The sequence below is a fragment of the Symphalangus syndactylus genome, chromosome 21 (assembly GCF_028878055.3).
Source record: "Symphalangus syndactylus isolate Jambi chromosome 21, NHGRI_mSymSyn1-v2.1_pri, whole genome shotgun sequence".
Lineage (NCBI taxonomy): Eukaryota > Metazoa > Chordata > Mammalia > Primates > Hylobatidae > Symphalangus > Symphalangus syndactylus.
In genome coordinates, this window is record NC_072443.2 from 49325068 (window position 1) to 49339451 (window position 14384).

Consider the following 14384-nt stretch of genomic DNA (forward strand, 5'->3'; position numbering starts at 1 on the left):
CTTTTTACTGTAAATGGGTGTTAAAATTCATCAAATGCTTTTTCTACATGTATTGAAATGAACATACCTTCAATGTTTTCATCTTCATTCTGTTAAAATATGAATTAGATGGATTTTCAAATGTTAAACTAACTGCATTCCTGAGATAAATTTAAGTCAGATACGTACAAATAGAGTGCAATATAAATGCCAGCAAACTTGATAAAAACAGAAGAATAGAAGAGTCACTAACGCTTCACTACAGGACTTCACCTCGGGCTTCACAAAAGTTCTCGAGGTACTTACACATCCATATGATGACCAGCACTTTGCAGTCCATCACCCATTTCTTTTTCTATGGCACTCCATTCACTAGGGAGTAAAAGATAAAACCAAAAGCAACATGCATTAGAGATATGGAATAGGATTAAATGGACTCTTTTCAAGATTCTTGTCTAGCTAGCTTTAAAATAATGTATAGCACCCGTATTTGGGTTTATTTTCTATAACTCAAATATGCTGTTTTCCCCTTAAGTTTAACAACTAAATGTAAAGTGAAGGCTTCAAACATTGATGCTTGCTGCTAAGTGGAAGGTAAGTATCATACTCAACAGCTTCTGGTTATAGATAACATTCTCAGTTAGGGGGCTGATTTAAATCATTTGTAAAGCTTTTAAAAAATACGGATGCTAGCCCTACTCTTGATCTACTTAATCAGAAGCTGTGGGGATAGAGTGAGACATGTACATTTTTAAATACTCCATGTACGGCTCTGATGAACATATCTGATTACATGCCACTGTTCTAGTAGCTAACAGAAAAAGACAACTGTATAGAAACAGTAGGTGCAGAGTAAAGTTTTAATAATAATAATCATATTACACAAGAAAGCTACTAGAGCCACAGATCATTTTGTTGTCATTTCTGTGAAATGCTTTACATTAAAAATCTTTTTATGGAAGTTATATATGCTTATTATAGTAAACTGGGAAAATAAATCTATAATCCCAAATGCCAAGAGATTAACATAATTTGATATACCTCCTTCTAGTCTTATTTGCGTGATTTAAAGTGGCTGAGATCATATGGTATATGTGAGTTTGTGTCATGCTTTTTTAAAATAGTATTTTCCCAAACTATTAAAATAATTTGTTCTAAATGTCATTTTAAATGGCAACTCACAATCTTTTTAACCATTTTCCTGGCTATACAGGTTGTTTCCAATTTTTCTGCTATTTAAAGAATGTATAATAAACATCTTCAATTCCAACATATCATAAAAAATAAAATAGTATTATACTCTTAGTATAGATGAAAACTATGTATCTTTTCCCTAAAAAGTTAAAAGAAAAAAAAAACACAAGATTTTGTGTACAATTTCAGTGACTTCAGACAACCTGAAGTCCACCCTCACCTCTTGGATCTAGAACTCAAACTAAAAAGCCACCAGGGTTGCTCTAGTATTTTATAGCTCCATGAAATAAAAAAAAAGGAAAAGACTCCAAGAATGCCTGAGAGTCAAGATTTTGGACAGGAATGAAAAATATTAATTACAACAAAAAGAAAGGTTTAGAGCTAAATTTGGTAACCCAGTCTGGTGTTCATCAAGGATAAAATCTCTAGCCCCAAACAGGTCTGTGGAAATAGGTTCTATTTGTTTATATTTCTGTATGAGACTTTGTTTAAACATAAGAGTTCCACACTAAAAAAAGGTTTGAAAATCACTGTCCTCACCTACCCCAACAATTAAGAATAGACACTCAGGCCCAGAAACCTAACACGGTTTACTCAAAATCAGGCAGCTGATCAGAGACAGAGCTGAGCCTAGAATCAACCTCCAACAGAGTCCCCTATCTACCAGTCCCAACTTAAGGCACTTAACTTTTTTTGTTGTCTGAGTCAAAAGAGCTTTTCGGCAGGGCATGATGGCTCACGCCTATAATCCCAGCACTCTGGGAAGCCAAGGAGGGCGGATCACCTGAGGTCGGGAGTTTGAGACCAGCCTGACCAACATGGAGAAACCCCATCTCTACTAAAAAATACAAAATTAGCCGGGCATGGTGGCACACGCCTGTAATCCCAGCTACTCGAGGTGAGAGAATCGCTTGAACCCGGGAGGCAGAGGTTGTGGTGAGCTGAGGTCACGCCATTGCACTCCAGCGTGGGCAACAAGAGCAAAGCTCTGTCTCAAAAAAAAAAAAAAAAAAAAAAAAAAAAAAGCTTTTCACCTTACCATACATATAATTAAAACATTAAAAATTAAAGTATAGAATCATTAAACACAAGTACATCTTTGTGTCTTTGAGCTTTGAGGTACATAACAAGTTGGTGTGCCTTTGCACATGGCTTTTTGAAATAAATTTGTCTATTTTCCTGGAATCTCTTGAAAGGAACGGTAACACTGAATCTGGGAGAGACGGTTACTTTTGGTTGCTTCCATATGGATTCAAAACCTATGAATTAAGATGATATTTTAAAATGTTCAATAAACAGAACACCACATTTTAGGCTATTAGCTCCTGACTGCTTTCATCAGCTTTAAATGCATAGTTATTGGTACTTAAAACTCTTTCCCCCTCTTCTCTAAGTCTTTTGCAGAGTGAACCCCACCTACGTATTTAGTCCATTTCTGCACAGGTGGATCTGAAAGTTCCTGTCTGAGCATGAAACTAGTCCTATAAGCCCCTATGGGGAATAGCCCTTTTTTAGGCTTATCCTAAATTGGGTCAGGTGCTATTAATAGGGGAAAGAGGCTGCAAAAGGCCTAGGGATGTAAGAGCACAAAATAAACTCCTCTACTTAAATGAACAAACAAACAAAACAAACATAACATCAGCAGCACCATGAACATACTACAAAATCTTCCCTGTTTCTTCTCTGTAAGCCTAATTCCTGCTCATTTCTCACCTACATAACATCTGTCGCTTCATGTCAGTCCTTTTCTAGTCACAGCTCAGTCTTTTTTCTTAGTCCATTCTCTCATCCAACCTCCAACAGCCATAATTTTACAAAAATTACTTAAGGAATATATTGAAAAAATTTCAATTAAGAAAAAAAAGCTGATAAAACCAGCTTTGTATTTCTTCCCCTCTCAAACTGCAAACCAAAGAACAAACTAAGTTTTTTCCGATTATGTGGCCCCCAACTTTTGAATTTTTTCATTACTCTTATAGGTCAGCAGCACTGAAAAGATAAAAACCATCTCCCACAAACTGGCGCTGCTCAGCAATCCTTTCCACATTTGGAAGTGATGCCTTCATCAGTGCTTCTCAAGCTGGGATGTTTTCATCATGGATATTAGAAGCCATATAATAGACATGGCACACTCTTTCTGAAGAATAAATTTTACTTAAACATTAGTGGGGAAAAATAAACTTTTAAAAATAAACATTTAAGTATCCACACAATGTAGATTTTGCATGAATTGATAAAACTCAAGCCTTCAGAGAGTTCCTGCACTTGGTACAGCTGCTTCTGGCCAATGCCCTGTGAATTGGTGAAGGGAGGTAAAGGAGGTTTTGCAGTAGGACAAGTATAAGTATTATTGGCACCCCTCCCTCCAACCCCCCAAAAGAGAATTCTCTGCACTGTTTGAGACAGACTGCCCAATGTCATTCCCCTCAATCCCCACAACCACACAATTACACAAACTTGTTCTCAAAAAAGACACCTACTTCATGGTGCCTTCTACAACTCACCTCTCCCCGCCTTAAGACAGCTCTGCGCCTTCCCTATCTTCTCCCTTGTCCACGCTCCTATCCCTCCCCTGTCCACCATCCCACCCCAGCCCCAGCCTCTCCTCAAAAAAGTCTTATTACCCTTCAGAAATAACCACAGTTCATCTTTCTCCTCAGGGACTTTTGGAAAAAAAAAAATTCAACTTTTATTTTAGACTCAGGGAGTGCAGGTTTGTTACATGTGTACACTGGATGGTGTGGAGATTTCAGATACAAATGAGCCCATCACCCACACAGTGAGCACAGTGCCCAATAGTTAGTTTCTCAACCCTTGTTCCCTCCCACCCTCCCTCTCTGCTCTGGCAGTTTCCAGTGTCTACTGTTGCCATCTTCACATCCATTAGTAGGGACTTTCTTAAAAGACTAATCAATAATTTGCTGTCTTTCCTTCCTTAATCCTTTCCTCTTACTCCTAGGATCACTAGGACATAACATCATACCACTTAAACTGCTTTCCAAATTAATACCAAAGATGTACTTACCCATTTTCCCCCTTCTCATCTAAACTCAATTCTCTTTTTCGTTTTTTTTTTTGAGATGGAGTCTTGCTCTGTCACCCAGGCTGGAGTGCAGCGGCACAATCTCGGCTCACTGCAACCTCCGCCTCCTGGTTCAGGCGATTCTCCTGCCTCAGCCTCCCAAGTAGCTGGGATTACAGGCACACGCCACCATGCCCGGCTACTTTTTGTATTTTTAGTAGAGACGAGGTTTCACCATGTCGGCCAGGCTTGTCTTGAACACCTGACCTCAAGTGATCTGCCCGCCTCGGCTTCCCAAAGTGCTGGGATTATAGGTGTGAGCCACTGTGCCTGGCCTAAATTCAATTTCTCTACAGTATAATTCCAAGCATTATTGAAGTGTTCCCTTCACTTGCTTGACTTTGCATACTCCATGTTCCTCATCAATTTCTTGCCTGATCCCTGAATGCAAATATTCCCTAAGGCTTGGCCCTTGAGTCTCTTGTAGACTTGCTCTAACCCTCTAATATTATCAACTAACTCTATGTTTTAAAAAATCACTCTGTGAACTCCCATTCACAATTGCTTCAAAGAGAATAAAATACCTAGGAATCCAACTTACAAGGAATGTGAAGGACCTCTTCAAGGAGAACTACAAACCACTGCTCAATGAAATAAAACAGGATACAAACAAATGGAAGAACATTCCATGCTCATGGGTTGGAAGAATCAATATCATGAAAATGGCCATACTGCCCAAGGTAATTTATAGATTCAGTGCCATCCCCATCAAGCTACCAATGACTTTCTTCACAGAATTGGAAAAAACTACTTTAAAGTTCATATGGAACCAAAAAAGAGCCCGCATCGCCAAGTCAATCCTAAGCCAAAAGAACAAAGCTGGAGGCATCATGCTACCTGACTTCAAACTATACTACAAGGCTACAGTAACCAAAACAGCATGGTACTGGTACCACAACAGAGACATAGATCAACGGAACAGAACAGAGCCCTCAGAAATGATGCCGCATAGCTACAACTATTTGATCTTTGACAAACCTGACAAAAACAAGAAATGGGGAAAGGATTCCCTATTTAATAAATGGTGCTGGGAAAACTGGCTAGCCATATGTAGAAAGCTGAAACTGGATCCCTTCCTTACACCTTATACAAAAATTAATTCAAGATGGATTAAAGACTTAAATGTTAGACCTAAAACCATTAAAATCCTACAAGAAAACCTAGGCAATACCATTCAGGACATAGGCGTGGGCAAGGACTTCATGTCTAAAACACCAAAAGCAATGGCAACAAAAGCCAAAATTGACAAATGGGATCTAATTAAACTAAAGAGCTTCTGCACAGCAAAAGAAACTACCATCAGAGTGAACAGGCAACCTACAGAATGGGAGAAAATTTTTGCAACCTACTCATCTGACAAAGGGCTGATATCCAGAATCTACAATGAACTCAAACAAATTTACAAGAAAAGAACAAACAACCCCATCAAAAAGTGGGCAAAGGACATGAACAGACACTTCTCAAAAGAAGACATTTATGCAGCCAAAAAACACATGAAGAAATGCTCATCATCACTGGCCATCAGAGAAATGCAAATCAAAACCACAGTGAGATACCATCTCACCCCAGTTAGAATGGCCATCATTAAAAAATCAGGAAACAACAGGTGCTGGAGAGGATGTGGAGAAATAGGAACACTTTTACACTGTTGGTGGGACTGTAAACTAGTTCAACCATTGTGGAAGTCAGTGTGGCGATTCCTCAGGGATCTCGAACTAGAAATACCATTTGACCCAGCCATCCCATTACTGGGTATATACCCAAAGGACTATAAATCATGCTGCTATAAAGACACATGCACACGTATGTTTATTGCGGCACTATTCACAATAGCAAAGAGTTGGAACCGACCCAAATGTCCAACAACGATAGACTGGATTAAGAAAATGTGGCACATATACACCATGGAATACTATGCAGCCATAAAAAATGATGAGTTCATGTCCTTTGTAGGGACATGGATGAAACTGGAAAACATCATTCTCAGTAAACGATTGCAAGGACAAAAAACCAAACACTGCATGTTCTCACTCATAGGTGGGAATTGAACAATGAGAACTCATGGACACAGGAAGGGGAACATCAGACTCTGGGGACTGTTGTGGGGTTGGGGGAGGGGGGAGGGACAGCATTAGGAGATATACCTAATGCTAAATGACGAGTTAATGGGTGCAGGAAATCAACATGGCACATGGATACATATGTAACAAACCTGCACATTGTGCACATGTACCCTAAAACCTAAAGTATAATAATAAAAATAAAAATAAAAAATAAAAAAAATAAAAAATCACTCTGTAAGGACACACTTTTTATATACAACTCATATTCTCACTAGCTTCTTAAATTCCTAATCCAAATTTCTAACTGCTTAATAAAAATCTTTAGTTAGAATGTAATTTATCCACAAGAGAACCCTCAAACTCATCCCTCATACCCACCATTCCACCTACATTCTCTATCACAATCCTCTTAGGCACTCAGCTGCCCTAAATTAGATCTTGGTATTCTTAGCACCTACCATGGTAACAGGAGCTCAGTTACTGTGTGCTGAATGACTGAAAAAAATCCATTGGTAAGTCTATCATTTAGGCCTCTTTATTCTTTGCTGGCAACTGCTGTAGTTCAGGCCTTGATTAAATTACCTCAATCACCCCTGGTCTTTCTGGCTCAGTTTTCATAAGATGTTTTTATTTTTATCTATTTTTATTTTTTTGAGAGACAGGGTGTTGTTCTGTCACCTGGGCTGGAGTGCAGTGGTGTTATCATAGCTCGCTATAACCTTGAACTCATGGACTCAAGTGTTCCTCCCATCTTAGCCTCCCAAGTAGCTAGGACTATAGGCATGTGCTGCCATGCCTAATTTTTAAATTATTTTTGTAGAGATGGGGTCTTGCTGTGTTGCCAAGGCTTGTCTTGAACTCCTGGCCTCAAGCGATCCTCCTTCCTTGGCCTCCCAAAGTGCTAGGATTATAGGTGTAAGCCACTACACCCAGCCTCATGAAATTTTTTAAATGTAAAGTAGCTTTCTAATAATTTATTAAGCTGGCAAAAAAAACACCTGTACAATATTTATCATGTGGCATTAATGCAAATAATTTTCTGTGAAGTTTGATTCAACCAATTGATCTTTTGTCTACCTGCCTCTCAAATTAATTAAAAGGCTCATTTATTAACTATAATAAATGTGCTACCTTTGAGAATGTTTAGTTTATGTTAATTTCCCCCCCATTGTCTCCTATGGGATATAATTTTTGTTTTTAAATAAGCATTGTTCCCAAGCTTAATTGGGTTCCAGTTTAATACTTAAAAATTAGAGATGACTTGTGCATAAATCCAAAAGCAATTAATGTGAAGTCAGACAGCATGAGGTAGACTTCAAAAAGTATAATACTATTTATCTTTCTTCCCATTATACTATTCTTTTACAGTTGACCATATATTTTCATAGACCCTGGTCCTAGTTATGAAGAGTTTACATTTTTATAATATCAATAAGCTTCTTTTAATTAAAAAAGTCATATAACCCTGATCTGTCTCAACTGGCATTTAATTTTAATGTATTGATCAACCAAAGACATATGGATAACCTACTACTCTAATACATGAATTAAATAAATTTAAATCTCTATCTCACATCTTACATTCAAATAAATTACAGATGAATCAAAAATTTATGAAACCACAAAATACAGAAGAAATGAGAATTTTTTTCCCCACCTAGAACCCACCACCTGAGAAAAAATTTTTTTCATTTTTTGAGATGGAGTCTCACTCTGCCACCCAGGCTGGAGTGCACTGGCGTGATCTCAACTCACTGCAACCTGCACCTCCTGGGTTCAAGCGATTTTCCTGCCTCAGTCTCCTGAGTAGCTGGGATTATAGGATCCCACTACCATGCCTGTCTAATTTTTCTATTTTTAGTAGAGATGGGGTTTCACCATGTTGGCCAGGCTGGTCTCAAACTCCTGACCTCAGGTGATCCACCTGTCTTGGCCTCCCAAAGTGCTGGGATTATAGGCATGAGCCACCATGCCTGGCCAAGAAAATTTTTTAATAATCCAAAGTAGTGGGCCAGGCACGGTAACTCATGCCTGTAATTCTAGCACTACAGAGGGCCGAGGCCAATGGATCACCTGAGCTCAGGGGTTCAAGATCAGCCTTGGCAACATAGTAAAGTCCCATCTCTGCAAAAAAATACAAAAAGTAGCAGGGCATGGTGGTGTGTGCCTGTAGTCCCAGCTACTTGGGAGGCTGAAGCAGGAGGATCACTAGAGCCTGAGAGGCAGAGGTTGCAGTGAGCCAAGACCACACCACTGCACTCCAGCCTCGGTGACAAAGTCAGACCCTGTATTTAAAAACAAATAAACAAACAAAAAACCGGGTGCAGTGGCTCACGCCTGTAATCCAGCATTTTAGGAGGCCGAGGTGGGTGGATCACGAGGTCAGGAGTTCAAGACCAGCCTCGCCAACATGGTGAAACCCCATCTCTACTAAAAATACAAAAAAAATAGCCAGGTGTGGTGGCGGGTGCCTGTAATCCCAGCTACTCGGGAGGCTGAGGCAGAGAACTGCTTGAAACCAGGAGGCAGTGGTTGCAGTGAGCTGAGATTGCGCCACTGCATTCCAGCCTGGGTGACAGAGCAAGACTCCATCTCAAAAAAAAAAAAAAACAAAAAAAAACAGGCTGGGTGCAGTGTCTCACTCCTGTAATCCCAGCACTTTGGGAGGCCTAGGAAGGCAGATCACTTGAGGTCAGGAGTTCGAGACCAGCCTGGCCACCATGGTGAAATCCCGCATCTACTAAAAATACAAAACGTAGCCAGCTGTGGTGGCATGCACCTGTAATCCCAGCTACTTGGGAGGCTGAGGCAGGAGAACTGTCTGAACCAGGAGGCAGAGGTTGCAGTGATTTGAGATTGCACTACTGTACTCCTGCCTAGGTGACAGAGTGAGAGTCTGTCTCAAAACAAACAAACAAAAAAAAAGTAGGAAAGGCCAGGTGTGGTAGCTCATGCTTGCAATCGCAGCACTTTGGGAGGCTGAGGCAGGAGGATCTCTTGAGCCCAGGAATTCAAGACCAGCCTGGGCAACATAGCAAAACCCTGTCTCTATTTTTAAAAAAAGAAAGTGGGGGTGGGGAGCAAGGTAAAGCAAATGAACAATGTAATGTATACAATTTGCTCCCTTTTCTTTCTTTCTTTCTTTTCTTTCTTTCTTTCTTTCTTTTTTTTTTTTTTTTTTTTTTTCGAGACAGGGTCTCACTCTATCATCCAGCCTGGGCTCTTTCAATCCCCCTAGGCTCAAGTGATCCTCCTACCTTGGCCTCCCAAGTAGCTGAGACCACAGGCACGTGCTACCATGCCCAGCTAATTTTTGTATTGTTTGTAGGGATGGGGTTTCATCATATTGCCCAGGCTAGTCTCAAACTTCTGGACTCAAGCAATCTGCCCACTCCAGCCTCTCAAAGTGCTGGGATTACAGGCGTGAGCCTGTACACCCAGCCTCTTCTTTTACTTTAAAGAAAGGAAAAATGCATTTGTTTGTATGCTAATATGTTCCATTAACAGTGCTATTTTTTACTAGAAGGATACAAGAAACTAAGAAGTGGTATTAGTTATTTCAGAGTAGGAGACCAAAATAGTTGGCAGATAGGGATGAGGAGATTTTTTTTTTTTTTTTGAGACAGGGTCTTGCTCCATTGCCCAGGCTAGAGTGTGGTGGCACAATCATTGTTCACTGTACTCTCAACCTCCTGGGCTTGAGTGATCGTCCCACCTCAGCCTTCTAAGTAGCTGGGACCACAGGTACATGCCACCACACCCAGATAACTTTTTAGTTTTTGTAGAGATGAGGGCTCACTATATTGCCCAGGCTGGTCTTGAACTCCTGGCCTCAAGCCATCCTCCTGCTGTGGCTTCCCAAATTCCTGGGATTACAAGCATGAGAACCATACCTGGCTGAGACTTTTCACTGTATAAGATTTTATTTCTTTTGAATTTTGTCCTAATTGAATGTATGATCCAATTAAAAATGTAAAATAAGCCATATTTTAAATTAACTCAATCAAAAGGACTTATAATGGAACATTTGCAAGGATATTTTTCTTATAAAAAGTTCTAGATAATAACTTCTAAAATGTCACAACCAAAATAATGAACACATATGAAAATTCACAAAAGAAAGTGGTTCAAAAATAACCAAAATATGCAAGTCATATAAACAAATATTCTATTTATCACTAAAGTTAACCTAAGACTGCAAAACTCACTCTGCAAAAGCCTTTGTAAATTATAAAATGACAAAAAGAAAGAAAGAGAAAATCACTAATTCTGTAACCGAGTAATTTCCAATGAAATATTCTTAGGCATTCTGTCAAGAAAGCAAAAGGCTGCAACCCCTGCTTCAATCAGTTTTACTTTTTATCTGATCAATGTATTGAAAATCCTCACTAATTTTTATTTAAAGAAAGGCTTTGAAATGAAAGCCTTGAAAACCACTATTATAGGACATTATTTGAAAAAAAAATCTTCTCACGCCAGGCACAGTGGCTCACTCCCGTAATCCCAGCACTTTGGGAGGCCGAGGCGGGCAGATAACCTGAGGTCAGGAGTTCGAGACCAGCCTGACCAACATGGTGAAACCCCATCTCTACTAAAAATACAAAATTAGCCTGGTGTGGTGGCGCATGCCTGTAATCCCAGCTACTGGGGAGGCTGAGGCAGGAGAATCGCTTGAGCCCAGGAGGCGGGGGTTGCAGTGAGCCGAGATCACATCATTGTGTCAGCCTGGGCGACGAGAGAAACTCCGTCTCAAAAAACAAAAACAAACAAAAAAAGAAATAATCTTCTCTCCAGACTCATAAATGTTCAAGAATTATTGTTTTTAGGCAAAAAGCTAATTAAAGCTAACTATTTTTAAAGTTTGTATGATGCTTACCTGAAAACTCGCCCATAATTCCCATGTACTTTATATACACCATAGAGTCGATCTGCTACTCTCTGAAATAAATATTTAATAGAAATTACTTTAGGTCAAAGTTATATCTTCATCGAAAAAAATACCCAAAAAACAAAAAAACATGCTTTAGTACAATAAACTTAGAAACAGAAAAAAGAAAAATCGTAATCTCCGAAAATCCCATCCCCCTAAAACTAAAACCAGTGCTCTTAACATATTTATCATATCTTATACTTTCGTACTTCTTTTTCTGCAAAGTTTTTAATTACTGTTTTTAAATTGCCTACAGCAAGAGTGCTAATATGCTTACCCATCAGGTTAGTATTACCTTTAATACCACTATAAATAGTTGCATAAAATTCCACTAAGTAGCGTGTAAGATATACAAGCATTCCTTGTTGAATATCTTGTTGGAATTCAGTTATTCTTAATTTTTCAGTATTATAAAAAGTTATCTCTGAGAATAAGCCTTTTTCCTTCAGACTGTTTCCTCATAATAAAATCCCCAAAGTGGAATTAACCAAGGGAAAGGATACATTTTCAATTCTATTGAGATATAGTTTTATATATAAATGCTGAATACATGCATATACTTCTATGCTACTTTGTCAAAAGATAACCCCTAACCAACGAACACATTATTTTAATAACAACAGAATTACAATTTACATCACTGAAATGTGTAATGCCTAGCCATTCACAGAAATTTTACAAGTTAAAACAAAACCTCAATATGGTAATTAATTTGCTTTATGTTCCCCCGAAGCATTATGAAAACAAATTCAAAGACCAAAAGCTCACCCTACAAAAAGCTCTAGCAAAAATGTCTGGTATACAGTTTCTTTTTTTTTTTTTTTTTTTTGAGACGGAGTCTTGCTCTTTCGCCCAGGCTGGAGTGCAGTGGCGCAATCTCGGCTCACTGCAAGCTCCGTGTCCCGGGTTCACGCCATTCTCCTGCCTCAGCCTCTCCGAGTAGCTGGGACTACAGGCGCCCGCCACCACGCCCGGCTAATTTTTTGTATTTTTTAGTAGAGACGGGGTTTCACCGTGGTCTCGATCTCCTGACCTTGTGATCCGCCCGCCTCGGCCTCCCAAAGTGCTGGGATTACAAGCGTGAGCCACCGCGCCCGGCCAATGTCTGGTATACAGTTTCTAAGTATAAGCTCCAAGGATAAATTATCTCCCTGATTCCTTACTCAAACATGAGTATGAGGAATTAGGCATTAATGATAGAACAAATCAACTCTTTCAAGATCTCATCTTACAGTGACAGAACTGCCACTGCAAATACTTCAAGTAGGTGTATGAGGATCATAAAATGTTTTCCATCTATCGTTGGCCTGCTCTGAGGAAATACGTACCCACTAGACTAGGGGTTCACACACTACAGGTCTGCCACTTGTTTTGTGAACAGAGTCTCACTGGAGCACAGTCAGGTTCACAGTGGAGCTGAATAGATGCAACAGAAACCATAAAGCTAACAAAGCTGAAAACACCTCCCATCTGGCCTTCAGAAAAAGATGCTGGCCCCTGCACTAGGACCAGCTTTCGGGACAAAGCTCATAGTCCTATTCCTACTTGAAACTCTTACGGGTTGTCCCCAGACCTCTAAACTAATTTCTCTAGGATGTCATTTCCTTCTTCTTCTTCTTCTTTTTATTATTACTATTATTATTATTATTATTATTATTATTTTGAGACGGAGTCTCACTCTGTCTCCCAGGCTAAAGTACAGTGGCACGATCTTAGCTCACTGCAACCTCTGCCTCCTGGGTTCAAGCAATTATCCCACCTCAGCCTCCCCAGTAGCGGGGATTACAGGCATGCACCACCACGCCCAGCTAGTTTTTGTATTTTTAGTAAAGACCATGCTGGTCAGGCTGGTCTCAAACTCCTGACCTCAAGTGATCTGCCCACCTTGGCCTCCCAAAGTGCTGGGATTACAGGTATGAGCCACTGTGCCTGGCCCCCAAGTATTTTTTGAGCATTCTGTGCAGTGTTGAATGTTTTTCTTTTTTTTTTTTTTTTTAAGTGGTTCCATCATCAAGTAAGGTTGGGAAACATTGAGACAATAAAATTTAACAGTTTTTTTTCCTGTAGGACCTTTTAGACCTTTAACACCACACATGAATCATGACTGCTCAAGGGAGATACGGTTTGCAGTAGGGAACATCTTACAGGGTTAGCATTCCAGAGAATATATGATGGAAAATGTCATTCTAACACTAACTTTTCTAGATCCCTGTACTTTTAGATACCAAACCTCCTTCCTAAAAGCTGAGCATTCATCCTCTACTAAGATATTAAGCATGGAAGAGAAGAGAAGTTGCTGAAAAACCACTTAAGAAAAAAAAAAAAAAACTAGAAGCAATGTGAGGGTACAATGCAGATTCTCTGAATGTTTGTCCCCCATCTGCACCTCCCACAAGAACTATTGCCTAATTTGTCTGGGTAATTTCAACGCAACCAAAGGTCCAGAAATTTTATCTCATTAATCCACAGTCCTTTCTAATACCCAGTTCTTGACTCTAGCCTAATAATTCTCACAGGTAACTTTTCTTTTATGAGAAGGTATCTTATAATTTATTCAAAGAGTCCAACGATACTCTTGAACAGTTAAACTGGAGATCAAGACAATATAAGACCTTCAGAAGAATTTTTTCCTTTATTGTATTTTTTCTGTACTGTCATGGAAATCTTGAAACATACAAAAAGCATACAGAACAGAATGATATACCTCCATTTCCCAACACCCAGCTTCAATAATTATTATATGGCCAAACTCATTTCTCCTAAAACTGCCCCTGCTCTCCACTGCTCATCGGTGGACTCTTATTAAAACAAATTCCAGACAATATATTTCATTTCAAGAGGATTCTGGCCAGGCATGGTGGCTCATGCCTATAATCCCAGCACTTTGGGAGGCTGAGGTGGGCAGATCACTTGAGGCCAGGAGGAGTTCGAGACCAGCCTCGTTAACATGGTGAAACCCCATCTCTACTAAAAATACAAAAATTAGCCAGGCATGGTGCTGCATGCCTGTAATCCCAGCTACTCAGGAGGCTGAGGCAGGAGAATTGCTTGAACCCGGGAGGTGGAGGTTGCAGTGAGCTGAGATTGTGCCGCTGCACTCCAGCCTGGGTGACACAGCTGGACTCCATCTCAAAAT

The 14384-nt window shown here is 39.7% G+C and overlaps 1 protein-coding gene across 1 annotated transcript in view; it reads right to left on the reverse strand.

Moving 5' to 3' along the window:
* Nucleotides 1-14384, reverse strand: part of SNX4 (sorting nexin 4) — an 87853-nt gene that overhangs the window by 26712 nt on the left and 46757 nt on the right. Inside the window, exons 8-9 of the mRNA XM_055260238.2 lie at nucleotides 11195-11256; nucleotides 286-351 (exon numbers count right to left, since the gene is read on the reverse strand). Of these exons, the coding sequence (XP_055116213.1) occupies nucleotides 286-351; nucleotides 11195-11256 (128 nt within the window). The remainder of the gene's footprint in view (nucleotides 1-285; nucleotides 352-11194; nucleotides 11257-14384) is intronic.